The sequence below is a fragment of the Apus apus genome, chromosome 2 (assembly GCF_020740795.1).
Source record: "Apus apus isolate bApuApu2 chromosome 2, bApuApu2.pri.cur, whole genome shotgun sequence".
NCBI classification, from domain to species: Eukaryota; Metazoa; Chordata; class Aves; order Apodiformes; family Apodidae; genus Apus; species Apus apus.
Window position 1 is genome coordinate 24,204,334 of NC_067283.1, and position 15,659 is coordinate 24,219,992.

A 15,659-nucleotide genomic window follows, 5' to 3' on the forward strand; every position below is an offset into this window, starting at 1 on the left:
CAGAGAGACCTAGACAGGCTGGAGACTTGGGCGGGGAAAAACCTGATTAAGTTCAACAAGGGCAAGTGTAGAGTTTTTCATTTGGGAAAGAAAAATGCCATGTACCAGTACAGGTTGGGGGCTGACCTGCTGGAGAGTAGTGTAGGTGAAAGGGACCTGGGGGTCCTGGTAGGCAGGAGGATGACCATGAGCCAGCAATGTGCCCTTGTGGCTAAGAAGGCCAATGGCATCCTGGGGTGCATTAGAAAGGGTGTGGTTAGTAGGTCAAGAGAGGTTCTCCTCCCCCTCTATTCTGCATTGGTGAGGCCGCATCTGGAATATTGTGTCCAGTTCTGGGCCCCTCAGTTCAGGAAGGACAGGGAAGTGCTTGAAAGAGTCCAGCGCAGAGCCACAAAGATGATTAAGAGAGTGGAACATCTCCCTTATGAGGAAAGGCTGAGGGAGCTGGGTCTCTTTAGTTTGGAGAAAAGGAGACTGAGGGGTGACCTCATCAATGTTTACAAATACGTAAAGGGTGAGTGTCAAGAAGATGGAGTTAAGCTTTTTTCAGTGATGACCAGTGATAGGACAAGGAGTAATGGATACAAATTGGAGCATAGGAGGTTTAAGGTGAATATCAGAAATTTTTTTTTTACTGTGAGAGTGACAGAGCACTGGATCAGGCTGCCCAGAGAGGTTGTGGAGTCTTCTTCACTGGAGACATTCAAAACCCGCCTGGATGCCTTCCTGTGTGATGTACTCTAGGTGACCCTGCTCTGGCAGGGGGGTTGGACTAGATGATCTTTTGAGGTCCCTTCCAACCCCTAGGATTCTATGATTCTATGAATGTCTTGTTCTTAGCAGTGATGACTCTTGAGATTTTGGGAATTTAGCACCATGACAAGCAGGGTGTGTACTTCTTGGGCTAGAAAGAGTTAAATAGTTCCTAAAGTTGTGTCTCAAAAATGTCATAAAACTCTTGTGAAATACTGTGTAGAAAACACATTTTGCTGGGGGAATCCATCTCATTTTAAACACACAATTATATCCCGTGTTCTGTGTTTAGACCTTAAATGAATGTGTTGCTTTGAAGGAATGCTGACCAGTTAAATTACCTCTTTGTTAAAAGGAAATGGATTTGTTCATTCATCTGAAAAAAATCAAGATCTCTTTCAAAGATCAGTGAGGTCACATTGTCTTTCAGCTTTACGGAGAACAAAACCAGCACATAAGAATGCTTCCAGGAAATAATAAAAGTATGTGCATGTTTGTTTCTAGTCCAGTATGTCTGTGAACATGGTTTTTCATCTTTCTTTGACAGTTGAATGTGCTTTCCTCACCTCTCACTTGAATAGCAAAGAAACGGATACTTTAATGTGAGTGTATCGTACAAAGTTTCATCCCATAGATATTTATGAAATAATTTTAATACACCACATAGAGATGCACTCTGTGACTCTTCAAAGCATAGCTTGCTTTAGTGAAAACAGGGAACTCTAGATGCATTGCATGTTCCTTGAAATGGAGTGTAATGTTCTTTTCAGTGCTTTCAGTTAGTTGGATAATAATAGAGACATTACAGTAAGTGTTGCTTAGTTTATTCAGAAAGTGCAGCTGTGGACTATCAGCAGACTACAGAGCACTGGTCCTCTCAACTAGTGTAGTTATGAGTCAGGAGTCAGTGGTAGGATGCTGTCGTTGCTTTCCCGTGACAATTTGAAATACAGCATGGTATTTTGGGAGATTCTGCATGAAAAAATCTCGATTTATTTGTTTGCTCACCCTTCTATTTTTACTTTGTTTAAACTCTATTTGTATTGAAATGCACCGACTTTTGATATTCATTATTTTTGAATGCAACATTATTTTAGAAAGTGGTGGAATGATGCTTACTATGTACAGTCTGGTTGCAGTTGGCTGGCCTGGTGTACTAGTGATCCTTACTTTTTAAGATCCACCATATAGGCCAGTTAGATATATAAAAGATCTAGAGAGAACATGACCATACCAACTGATAATCTGTGAAAAAGCTTCCTCAAACAGCTAAGGTTTCTAAATGTATATGGGGTTTTCAGATTTTACTGTGAAGGAATGTGCCTCTGAACAGCCCTGTGTTGCCATCCTCTTTGTTTTTACTTTCTGTAAATATACCTTGGAAGGCAAAAAGGTTTGTTTTCAGTTTTATTAGTTTAGTGCCACTGAAACTGAGGTTAACATTAAAGCTTTTGGCTGGCCAGATTCTACCAAAGGTTTTAGGCTGCAGTGTGATTTCAAACCTTTTTACCTGTCTTTTAACATGGCTTTTTAATTGTGTTAAGCTGGGCAAACATACTTGAAAAATGCATCCTGGACTCAGTCAAGGCCAAGGCACATTGCACTCTATTTAGATTGGTGAGTCAAATTCCCCCTAGGATTTTCTGTACCTATTTATGTTGCCATCTTCATTCCTGCTTCATGTTCTAGCAGCGCTTTCCAGTATTGGTTTTCTTTACCCTCAGTTTTTTAAGCAGATCAGACAGGAACACACAAATTTCTTCAGACTTTTCGCTCTCTACAGTGTCAGTCTGTTTATCCCACCTGTCCATTACTCTGTAAATCATTGCCTTGTAACTGGTGGTTTCACTGTTTTTTCTATTGAAACTGATTTTGGAGAGGACACACGTTTGTCTTTACCTGATCTGAGCTGGGCTGTTTCTTATCTCACAGTTAAACTATGTTTGAGTCTTTTTTTGCAAAGAGGCTCCCATTCCAGCTGACATACTGGGCATGATGTGTGTGTGAGGGTGAGGACAAACCAATCAGATACGCACTACACTACCTGAAAGAGGTTCTCGTGCTGCCAACATGAGACACACTGCACTGGTTAAGAACATTACCAGTCTCTTGTTCATATTCTTTATCTTATCACTGATGCTGGCTGTCCTGTGAGTCATCAGCTGCTGGTATTTCTTTATATAGAGGCTGGGAGATATTTGTTCACTTTTGCTTGATGAAAAAGTGGTACTATTAGCATTGACCTATGGTAGAGAAGTCTCTTTTATGGACATTCATTGAACTAGCAGTTTTATGCACTGTGTCAAGCATTTATTGAGTTACTTTAGTCAGTGGAACAGTCTATAGTGAACTTTTCATACTGAAGTATGTGCTTGAGATGAAATGCCAGAACTATCAAGCATGTCTGTCTTTAGCTTGGCTTAATGTAATAAAATGTCAAACATTTCTTTTTGTGCTACTTTGTCTTCTGATGGAGACAGAGGAGGACTTAGGGTGTAGTGTCAGTGTTACACTAGGTACAGATGTTTTATATTATTTTAGATTTGGTTAGTCTACTTATCCTGAGGAGTGAAGAGCTAGCCTTAAAAGAGTTCTGCTGTATTCTATGACTGGAGCCTAAAAAGCCCATTAGCATGAATATCTCTCTTGTGTAAGTAACTAAGCTACAGCAAACTAAGTCGGATTAATAAGGCCTTGACAACCAGTTGCACTGGGAACAACTCTGAAGTGTTATCTGGACTTCAGATAACTTTGAGGGTTTTGTTGCTATTTTAAAAATAATTTTCTAAAGACATGGTGCCCTGGAATGAATGTGAAATAATCTGGAGTTACAGGTGAGACTATTGGGTATTCCGCTGCATAATTTTAGAATGGTAACTCTTTTTTTTTGTCTTACTGAATTGCTGGTTTCTAAGAATTGAAAAAAAGGATGCACCAAAACCAATGCTCCCTTTAGCTTGCACTTCTGAATTTTTTTTCCCTCTATTAGCAGGAATGCTGTCTTCATCTAACTCTCACAGTTATACCTTTGATTTGGCTGCACGTGTGTATATGTACCTGCCACACAGTGGATTTACCATGTTTCATTTAGATTATGAATGCAAGTAGTGTAGATTACACCATCAAAATGAATGTAGCAATCACTGTAGCTACATCTATGGAGAAGTTTTTCCTTAATGTGGTAACTGCTTTCTGCTGCAGCCACCCCTGTTGCTTCCTTGTATGTGTATCAACACCAAGAAAACCAAAGACATGCTTAAAATTCTTCTTTCTTCGCAAAATGGATTTGTGGAAGAAGTATGTCTGAAAGAGCATACTCCTTCTGGATGAATGTCTTCGTGCCTAAATCAGTAAGCCAAAATCTTACTGAGTTGAGCAATAACTTTAAGCCTTCTACTTGTGGGTATGCAGGCCAGCATAAAAAGTTTGTTACATAAGTTGCTAGACTCTGTCTGACAAACATATAAATGAGGAAATAATTCTGTCACTACCCAACACTGTTTCATTCGAGTCAACTATCCACGTTATTCCTACTTTTCAACCTTGGTATGTAAAACACCAAGAAAATTATATTGGTGATTGTTCTACAAAGGGTGAGATGCTGGCATGTCAATTGTTTTTTTGGTCTGTACTTTGATGTGTAAAATATATCGCTGAATTTGATAACGTTGAGCTTTATTCAAGAGGTTTAAAGTGGCAGAGATGTTTTCATCATTCCCTGTTGATGACTTCAGAACTTTTGGCACAAACCTTTGAGTATTTCACTGTATTAAAAAAACAAAACAAACAAACAAACAAAACCTGAAAACAAAACCAAACAGTCCCCTCCACCATCACTTTACTGTAATTTGGTTCTAAAGCTTTGCTACTGCATTTGTTACTTAAAACTTTGAAGAGATGTTCCTCCAGATGCAGGTATTGAGCAAGAGCAATTTTTGTCCATTAATTAAAATTTGGCAAATCTTAGATCTTTACTGTAAACATGTAAAAATTAGCTTTAGCTTAACTTTTCCTGCTACATCCTAATTATAGACATCTGTGCCAGCCATACATAAAGTAGATATGTGCATTTGAATGCTTTGGTTTTCATTTTGTCCTCCTGGTAAAGTGAGCCATTTTTGACACTGTGGTGCTCTTTACTTTGTGGAGAAAGGAGAGGGGAAGGGAGAATGGGGGTTTCCTTCTGTGTTTGGGAGAGAGCTTAGTAGCCTGAGAGTTCTTGAACCTAACTTCTGACTTGCTTCATTTGTGCTGGTCCGTCCCAGTAGTGAGGATTAAAATTACTGGCATCACGACGTGACACTCCTCCTAAGTATGCCAGTCTGCTAGGCCTTCTTGAAAACCACAAAGCTGTTCCTGATTCCCCTCTGCAATAAATTATGATTTATAATGCAGGACAGCTTCTGTAGTAAACAGTTTAGAAACTCAGTTTTTAAAAATGAACTGTTTAACTGCAATATCCAAAGCAAATGAACAGAAGCTGCTTTTAGAATGTAATACAGTATTTTATATTTTCATCAAAAGCCAGGTATTTTCAAGGATGTAGAATCCATGTAATGTACACAGACTTAAGTCAATAATGCATTTTATTTTAATAATATTGAGATTTAATTATGAGGAGCTGTGACAAGTCTTACTTCTTTGAGCTTGGCTCACTTAGCTATTCCACAATAATGTTCCTACTGTTTACATGAAAAACTGCTTTTGTCAGATAAGAAGTAGACTTTTTTTAAAGATGCAAATTGTATTCAAACTTTTTAGGTTAAACTGTGAAATAGCACACTGTTACCTTGTAAAATAATTGTTACAAATGACAACTAAATCTGTTGCTGATCTTTGCTCATTATATGATAATAGATTATTTTTGTGTGTGTGCAAGAATTTTTTTGTTAAACCTGAGTATCTTTTTGCTGATTTTGATAGATTTCCTAAGCAGCATTCCTATTTTGATAGATTTCCCTTTCTTTATCCCCCAAGATACAGAAAGGCTGTTGTATAATCACGTGCTAGGGCTACATTCAGTGAGAAATTCTGCTTCAATATTAAAGCAATTCAAATGTAAATTGAGATAGGCATGTCATCTCATGAAAGACTTATGTGTTCAGTGTGTGGTTCCTAAACCAGTATTAGAAGTAGGATGTTTCAAAAATGCTTTCCTGATCCCACTTATAAAATATTTTAGAATTCATTATACATTTCTGTCAAGCACAGCAGCAGTATTTCAAAGGAGGAACTCCTCCTAAAATCCTGTTAAGCTATTACACTTGTCTTTCATCCAGCTCCCTTCTATGATGATGCCCATGGAAAAATCAATAGTAATTGGGCAGCTGGTTCAACTGCTCTCGAAGTCTCATTCTTACCTTGCTTTGCCCATGTCTTTCTGTATCCACCCTTTTTAATCTTGTACTGTCTTCAAGCTCCTGTAAGAGTGGCTGTCTCTTGGTTAAACATTTACAGAGCTACAGTGTTGCTTTTAGCAGTGTGGCTAATAAGCTCCTAGAAGTTTTAGTGTTCGTGGCCAAAGCAGAGAAATGGGATGCCCCTTACTGAGTTTATAAGAATCTTTCTTTAGACTTTAGGTGGGTTGTGTAACGAGTATTTTGTTTGTTGCTTTTATTTTATTTTAAGCTGGAACTTTGATTTGGCAATAGCAGAGTAGTAAATACAGTTTGTAATTTTGAATGAGATGGTTGATTTTTGGAATTCTGAAATACAGGATATAATTAGTGAACATTGCATTTAGTTTTTCCTGTATTCTTTGGTATTTGTTGTTACGGTAAATGTTAGGAGCTTATGGCAAAGCCTACGATATAGCCCTTCCATTATCACAGAACTTGAAAATTTAGTGAATAGTTCTGCCTACCAAACAAATATCTTGTCTTTGTCCTGTAAAATTCTATTCAAGTTGCATTTCATTAAGATAAAATACTTGAAAATTGTCATTTTCGTATTGTCATTTTTTTGTTCTGCTATGATGATTTTTGTAATGTTGTACATTAAAAAATAGCCTACACATTTTAAATGCTGCAACATTGACACTGCACACTACTCATGAGAGCCTGGGAACTACTGAAGTGGCTTTAGCAATCCCTGTATTCAGCCCACAGCAACTGTCCGTGTCTCTGATGTTGTGGGTTGGCAGGATATTCCAGGCCCTTTCCCTGCCACTTGTTTCCCCCATTTCAGGAGGAAGTACATGTATTACATGCACTTCACCTTCAAAAACATGAAAAGAGGGTTTGAAAGAGCTAGTCAAGTTTCCTTTCTTGGAGTCACTGTTTCGTTCCAGCATTGGCCTTGTCAATTTACTGTCCTCTGAGAACATGTAACAGATTGGAAGCTTTTAATGGGAAAAGAAACAACACAAAAAGAAGGCAGACTGGGCCCCTTTCAGGCATTTTCAGATCCAAAAGTTTGTTGTATCAGCTCGTATTTTGTATTCTTTCCTCTTCAGTTGAAGTAGAGGCTTCTTTGGTGGCAGATATATAGCTGGTCTGTTAGCTGAAAGATGAACTGAAGACTGCTAACGGGCAGATACTGAATATTTTACAGCAGTGCACTCATGAGCCATGGCAGCTTGAGAGAGGCCACAGCTGTCACATCTTGGTTTCTTCTGGACTTTCAAACACACTGGGAGCCAACTGTTGCAGCCAGGGTACAGAGACAGCTTCTCCCCTGTCTTTCTGTATTTCTGCTGGCACGTTTAATGGCTAATTCAGAAAAGAAAACTGTAGTGTGGCCCACCAAATTTCCAAACTATAAAAGTTAATGCCTGTCATAGTGTTAAAGACATAGATGGTATGGATGGTGTATGAGGGTGAAAGGCATTGATATAGTTTATCGTATCATGTATTTTAAGTTGGGAATTGTTTTCTGGGTTAGTTTTGATGCTGTCACTTACCTCCTTGCATTTTTTCAGAGGTTGATTTCTTGCTGTCACATCAAATATAAGATGTTCACGTTCACCTGAAGGGATTTCATAGACTCACTCTCCTTCCGTCATCTTTCATTTTACTTTGATAATGTGATGATTATAGTTAAATTAGCCATTTGCAAAATTTTCAATACTTCTGTGCTGATTCTCAGTTTTTTGGGGAGTTTCACTTGTGTTCAAAGCCGCATAATTGCACTGTTTCATAATCCTTCTTTAAATTTTCCCTTTCATTTGAGGACCTTTTCATTTGGAGACTTCTCCTGTTTTACAGATGAGTATTTTACTCTATTTCGTTCAGCTTTCCATGTTATGCCTGTGTCATATATAACCCTATATTGTGCACACAGACTGTAAGCTTCTTTTATGGAAGCAGATGTCACTGTTTTGTTCGGTGACTTATGCAATACATGCAGCATATTCCTGAAATTCCCAGATGTTGTGATAATGTACATAATAGCTCAAGCACCGTGCCTACATCTTTTAGATTATTAGTTGTTGAAGACTGTGCTACCATCTCCTTCAAAAATAAGTGAGGTTTGTTCGGTGTGCAATAGAATTAATGCAATTTACTTTTTTTTGCCTTTTCTGCACTGCAATAATTTGAGTTTTTTAGTTCTGTGGAGACACCCTGCACAGAAGCTCAGTTCTCCCATGCATTTCCAGACCCCTCCCTAAATCCATTCAGATGTTCTCTACAGTATCTCAACACTATCAGCCCTACTGCTCCAGCCTCCTCTCTGACTTCCTGACAGTACCATCTCATCTCTTTATACTCTCAACACCCTTTCTCATCCCGACCCAGGTTTGTTTAATGTTCCTGTTTGGGGCAAGAGGCAGCATGTTCTTTTTGCAGCTGACATAAGCTCTCCATGTGCTAATTTCCAGAAACAAGTGCATGGCAATCGGTGCTCTCACCTTCTAATTTCAAATGATGGAAGAAGGCTTTGTGCTTTTCTTCATGTTATGGGCACTAGTGGGATCTTCATTATTGATTTTTGTGAGGATTCTAGGAAAGTGGTATCTTTCAAGCACTAGTTTTTGCCTAACTTAGTTTATATTCTTGAGAGCTATTGGTGGTGCATAGGGATTGACAGATAATCTAATACCATAAACAAATCTCATTACAGACTGCTGAAAATCATTCATTCAAGTTACTTTTGAAGTTCCAGCTATTGAAGGTAACATGAATTGCTGATTGATTGAAAAGAGTGTAGTTTTTCTTGGTTTTATACATTCTTTCATTGAAGCCTGGAACTGTCCAATATTTAGAGTAGAGTAATAGAATCATAGAATGTGTGGAGTTGGAAGAGACCTTTAAAAGTCACCTAGTCCAGCACCCCCTGAAGTCTACAGGGACATTTTTTACTAGGTCAGGTTGCTCAGAGCCTCATCAAGCCTGGCCTTGAATGCTTCCAGGGATGGGGCTTCTACCACCTCTCTGGACGACCTGTTCCAGTGCTTTACCACCCTCATTGTAAAGAACTACTTCCTGGTAACCAATCTGAATCTACCCTGCTCTAGTTTAAGGCCATTGCCCCTTGTCCTATCACTACACACCCTGGTAAAAAGTCCCTCCCCAGCTTTCCTGCAGGCCCCTTCAGGTACCGGAAGGCCGCTATAAGGTTCCCCCATAGCTTTCTCCTCTCCAGACTGAACAACCCCAACTCTTTCAGCCTGGCTTTGTAGGAGAGATGCCTTGGATCACTTTTGTGGCCCTTTTCTGGTCTCGCTCCAATAGGTCCCTGTCGCTCTTGTGTCGAGGACTCCAGAACTGGACACAGTACTCCAGGTAGGGTCTCACAAGAGTAGTGTAGAGGGGAAGAATGAAACTGTTTCTGCATTTGGAAACATCTACAGCACTGAGACCTGTGATACAGTAATGTGAATATGCAGTTGCTTTCTTGAATAATATAAATATTAAATATGCATAGTATCTACATGTTTATATTTTAAAATACAGAGATGATGGAAAGGTACAAAATGCCACAGAATCCTGAGTGTGATTGAAGAATCTGGGCTTTGTTTTGTGTATGTAGCTAAACATACGAAAGGTGTGCATTTGCTTTTAGATGCCCCTTCCCTGGAAGTGTTCAAGGCCAGGCTGGATGGGGCATGGAGCAACTTGGTCTGGTGGGAGGTGTCCTTGTCCATACAGGGGGATTGGAACTAGATTATCTCTAAGGTCCCTTCCAACCCAAACCATTCTGTAATTCTGTGATTTTATTGTTATTATGAGAAACTTGCAGCTGCTCAACACAGTTCCTTGCTAGATAACTGGTCACAGAGGAGAACATGTGCAACATGTTTAGCATGTTGAGTCAGCTGTTTCAGCAGCGTTGTTGTTACCTCGCACAATGACATCAAAAGGTAGAACACAACTCCAAAATAAGGGTTGCATGACTAAGGTTTTGTAGGAAAAGTAGGTGAAAATGGAGGCCACCAAGGCCACCGCTCTTCTCTAACAGTCCTGACAGCACTGGTGAGAATAGAATGACAGCACTCTTCTCCCTCCCCTTCATGAAATGACCTTTCAGAGGAAGTGCAGAGAGGAGACAGTGCAAGACTCCTGCTGTTAGGATCTTTTGCAGAATGGGATCTGAGCAAAGCTATTAGAAGACTGGGATGGAATGTAACACACAAGTTCACCACAGTAGCTTGAAAGCAACTTGTGAAAGGACAACTCAGGGGAAACAAAAATACGTCATTGCAGCTCTTCCCCAGGTTTTCCTAAATCCTTTTCACATGGGTTGCATCCACATTCTCATTCCCTTGGATCTTCTGCAGCTCTAGACCCCTCAGATTCCTCTTTTTCTTCTGCCTATAAGGCTGTCTGGGCACCAGTAACTGTGCTGGAAAGCCAATGTAGAAATACAAGTTTTGAGGTACTCCCAGCAAGTTGAGTGTAAGGTACTGAGCAATGAAGCAGCTCATGCCCTGCCTGATTGCATGTGCCCAACATAATAAATCTCAATTTCCTAACCTGCTGTGCCTGGCATATTTGGATCCCAGTGTGTGCTTTGTGGGGTGAAAGGTCTGGCGTGGAGCGGTCTGGATGGGATGACTCATGCACAAAAGAGACCTCCTAGAAGGTTCACTGTATTGCCAGCTGCAGCCTGGTGCTGAGTCCCCCTGTCTGATGCTCTGACAAAAACCAGTGTGTGCTCTTTTTGACTGCACAACCTGATAAGCTTTTGTTGTGCCATCTCATGAGCAGAGATGATCTGTCTGCACTGTCCTTATGCAACTCAATCTGCTGGTCCCCTCCATCAGATAAAGGTGAGAGGCTGGTGATCACAGCAGCTGGAAAATACTTTGAAGAGCTTGTGAGGTGCACTTGGTTTGTGCCAGTATAATGCCTGGCATTTTGTGGACCAATTATTGTTGATCTCTTAAGTGTAATTTTAAAAGTTGGGTTAGGTGTTTAAAAGAGTTTGCTTTGAAGAACTGTTAAGATGGGGCCAAGGTAACTGCTGTGTTCGTGTGCATTCATCTTGCTAGCACGGAAGGGTGTTGTTTACACCCACCTACACAAGCACAGGTGCTTCAAGCACATTTTTACGTGATCTTTAAGTATAAGTTAAACTGATGTCTGCTTTCTTGCATGCTTTTGAAGAATTTTACCTCCTCGTTTAAGAATGTTGCCTTGGTTCTGCTGTGCTTTGAAATAACTTGTCATTTCTAGTTCACTTCTCATTCACAGAAATTCAGTGTTCATCCCTGTCTTTTAATACAGGTGGATATTGGCCTTTTTTTTTTTTTCCTGTATGTTCAAAGATTATAGTGGTGAAGATATTTGCACAGGGAGATGGCACAACTTATCAGGGAAATTACTTGTGAAGAATTTGGAATTTTTGTGTATATACCTTGAAGGACTTCAGCAATTCCTGCATAGGTTTTACAGGCCCTATGTACTTCTGCACATGCTTGCTTACAGTGCTGTATTTCTGGGTGAATTAATCTAGAAAAGTGTTTTAAGAATAACTGAAATATTATTTCTCTTTTTAGGCTGTGAAGTATGTTACAGAACCGTACAACAAGTGGATGAAGGGGAAAGGAAAAGGTGCCGTTGGTAGCTAGGATAACAACATGGGAAATACAACCACCAAATTCCGCAAAGCTCTTATTAATGGAGATGAAAACTTGGCCTGCCAAATCTATGAGAGCAACCCTCAACTAAAAGAAACTCTTGACCCAAATACTTCTTACGGAGAAACATACCAGCACAATACTCCACTGCATTATGCTGCTAGACATGGAATGAATCGTATACTGGGGTAAGTGTGATTTGAAATTTTTTTTAGGTGTGAATAACTGACCTAAGAAATGCAAGTGTGTCAGCTAGATAATAAATACCTTATGTGTGTGCACACATATGTGCATATGTATGTGTGTGGCAGACACAGAATTTGTAACATGTTCGAGTAGTAATAGAAAACAAGCAAATTAGTCTATAATCACAGACTGATGTTAACAGTTTTTAATGTTATTTTTAGTATTTTTATTCCTTCCTTGTAATATCAGCCTTGGACAGTTTTAGCTTGCTTTCTGAAGAGTCCCTGTACCATGGTTCTTTGGAAGTAGTGACTGTTGCACTGTTCTTGATGTGTTTTCCTGCCTTAAAATAATCTGTTTGTTAAGCCATACCTAATGGATACCATACTTGATTGTGTCTCATTTCAGATAACACAAGAATAACCATATATTGTGCTATTCAGGGAGCTTTTAGTTTTCATTTTGGATAATAATAGTTAACATTAGTATTCTGATAATGAGTTAAGTTTATTATTGCTGCAGTCAACATATACAACAATCCGTTTGTGAGCTACTCATTCTTCTGTACTTCTGCCAGGGTGCTAAGATCAGTTAAAGATTAACATCTTATCCATGTCCAGACATTGCAGGTACATGCTGTTCTGGTCTAGTATTTCATGAAGCTGGTACTCAGTAGACATTGCTAGACCTCTTCTTCAGTAGGTAGTAAGTTAGAGAGAACTTAAATATCCTCTTCTTTATTTTAGGAAACAGAACATAAATATATATTGAACTGTTTTATTGTTAATACTCTTAATTTCTGTGTTTTATATCTGCTGATGGGCCTGTGGTATTCATAAGGTTTGTTTTGTCCTTCATTTACTAGTTGTACTCCAACTTTGCTAGGTATCTGGCCTCCCAGCATACATTTTTCCTCAGTGTTTTAGATTCACCTAACCATATTTTAGACTTCAAAAAACCCTAATTCCTCATTTACCTTGAATTTTGATGAATATTTTTCTCTTCTTCCCCATGTATTCTGTATTTCTATTTTTAAAACGTGTTCATTTAATCACTGAATCTGTTTGTTTCTTAACATCCCCAGACTTTTCCCCATTCCCAGTTCTTGAATTATAGGAAAAATTTAGATCAACTTAATTTAAAATAATTTCCATTTTTTATTTACATTTTCTGTGTGATTTTTTTTTTTCTCTAAGATTTTCAGGTTTTTTCTCTGAAAAATACCTCTTAAGGAAGTATAGTCTCATTGAAACAAGGACACATGAAATGGTTTACACATATGGAAAGAAAGAGTAATAATTACTGACCTCTGAGCAGTCCATTAGTAAAATCATATTGCACCATTATGATGAGATCTCAGATAATTGCTTTGTGTTGAAAAAAGGTAATTTAGTAATGACATTTTACTACTAGCTGCATGAGACCTTTAGCATCTTAAGTCTCACAGGGCAACTCAGTTATATTTTGCACACACTAAACAAATGATTGAAAGAATCATTCTTTTTTCTAGTTGGAGTTCAAAGTTTGCAATACTTTTTTTTTTTTTGCCAGTAAACATAGTGAAGGTGCTATTATTTGTTCTAGTCTGCTTCTAAAAACTCAGACTGTCACAATTGCTGCTTTTGCTAGGTGTAATTTGCTGAGTTTTTTTCCTATCTACTTCTCTGCTGTATTTTTGAGGCCTTTGTTCCGAACTCCTGTCTAAGGCATACTTCACAACAATGTAGCCTTTTATCTAAACAAAATAGTAAATTAATAAATGTAGACTTAAAGTGTACCTATTTGCAGAGTTGGTAGTAGAAAGGACACAAGTGATTTCCAGTTAAGCCTCCTGGTTTTGATACAGAAAGTCTTGCATATGGCAGAGATTAAATAAATTTCATATTAAAATGAATGCTGCAATTTACTGATTAATACAGTAGCTAGAAATAAACTTTTATTGTATATTGAGAGAGATTTATAGTTATGGGATGTCCAAAATACTATAATATTTTATATTTATCTCTTCATTAAACATTTTAAATATTTGCAAATCTGTAGCTACACTAACTTGTAGTTCAAACTCTAGATGTTACTTAAATGTATACCATATCATTCAAATTGTCTTTATAGGCTGATATTTGTATTATTGTAGGTGGATATGAACTGACGTGTTTTACAATTCACTGTGTGAAATTTTCTCAAAATAGACTAGTGCAATGCAGTTGTCAGTACACCTTTTGCATAACAGAATACATTGAGAGAGATATGCTGAGATGTCCAGAAATAACCTATTTGGTAATGCTGTTACCTAATGCTGAGGTAAAGGGACAAACTCCCTGTTACCAGATATATGGCTGGTAGTGATTGTTCAAAGACACAGTAGATGCACAGGCACTTAGTTTGCAATGAAAGTGAGTTGGGGACATCCTGGTACAGCCATTTCAGAAGTGAAGAAACAAGAAACTGCAAAGAGGTGAAAAGGTCATGAAGCAAAACTCCTGACCTGGAGTGTAATCCAGCATGAAGTCTGCTTGGCAGAAACTTAAGCCAACAAAACTTTCTCAACAATTTTGAAGTGCACAGTTGTTTTACAGCAGGTGTCTGAGTCATCTGGCTGCTGTGCCTTTCATCTAGCACTTACAGCCCAGAAACTGGATTTAGTATATAGCCGAGCTGTAGCCTCATACTCATTGGTATAACCAGGAGTATTTGCTGTTAATTTATTCCTAAAGAGTCAGTAAGAGTGTGTTAAAATACTAGGATTGTTTCTATAATAATTTTTATTAGTATCATATTAGAAATTTTGATATAAAAAATGGAAAATAGGCATTCAGTTAACGTGTAACTTTTGTTTGGTGTGCAGCCCTAAATAATGTTTACCTAGTGAATCAGTTTGTTTTAACAGAGCGTTTGATGTTTAAAGACTAAAAATTGCTGGTCACAGCTACTTAGCACAAACAAGACATTTTGAAGCACTTCTTGAAGTTGCCAGAAGTTACTGCATAGCTCTCAGCAGTTTCCCATAACTGGCAGCTATCTCATTTTCTCTGTCCAGTTAGTAGAGTTATATAGTTGGAGGTTGGGTGAGGTTGTGTGGTAGAGGGCTCATCCTAGGGAGCCCAGAGGCAGGGCAGCAGGGGGATCCCAGCTGATGCTCCAGCACTGTTACAGGAGAGCCGTCCACTCCATGTCCCTGCTGTAACACCCACCAGGAGAGGTCTACAGAAAGGGACATTCTGGGTTTCCATGGCAAGGATTTGGTAGCAGGGAGCTTTGGGGGTGGCTTCTGTGAGAAGAAATCAGGAGCTGCCTGTTCAGGAGCCACCCCATGCTGCACACTAACTGCTGCAGCCCGCTCCAAAACAGCCCTGCCACTGGCCGAATCCAAGTCTATCAGTGACGCTACTGGCACCTCAGTGGTGTCTTAAGAAAGGGTAAAAGACACTGCACAGTAGCTGTAAGAGAGTAGTGAAAAATATGTGAGAGAGACAGCCCTGCAAACACCAAGGCCAGAGAAGAAGGAGGGCAGATTGGGTGCTCAAGGCACCAGAGCAGAGTCTCCCCTGCAGCCCATGGTGAAGAGGGGGTCCCAAAACAAAGAAATCCTGTTTACTTTAAAAAATGCAGTCTTCAGATGATCAAGCACCTCCGATGTCTCCAGGCTTTTTTTTTTGCCTAAGGTACATTTGAGACCTTCTGATGGTTCAGTTTGAAAGAA

At 39.0% G+C, this 15,659-nt stretch overlaps 1 protein-coding gene across 11 annotated transcripts in view; it reads left to right on the forward strand.

Annotated features, from left to right (window-relative positions):
- The window catches only part of ANKIB1 (ankyrin repeat and IBR domain containing 1), a 91,407-nt gene that overhangs the window by 25,932 nt on the left and 49,816 nt on the right, over positions 1-15,659 (forward strand). For 3 of the 11 annotated variants that reach the window (XM_051612941.1, XM_051612952.1, XM_051612950.1), the window contains exons 1-2: positions 6,446-8,489; positions 11,693-11,961. In XM_051612941.1, coding sequence (XP_051468901.1) covers positions 11,774-11,961 — 188 coding nt within the window. In that variant the 5' untranslated portion in view covers positions 6,446-8,489; positions 11,693-11,773. Of the gene's footprint in view, positions 1-6,445; positions 8,490-10,963; positions 10,975-11,692; positions 11,962-15,659 lie in introns of those variants that run through there. The other 8 variants (XM_051612942.1, XM_051612949.1, XM_051612948.1 and 5 more) reach the window with 6 other exon arrangements.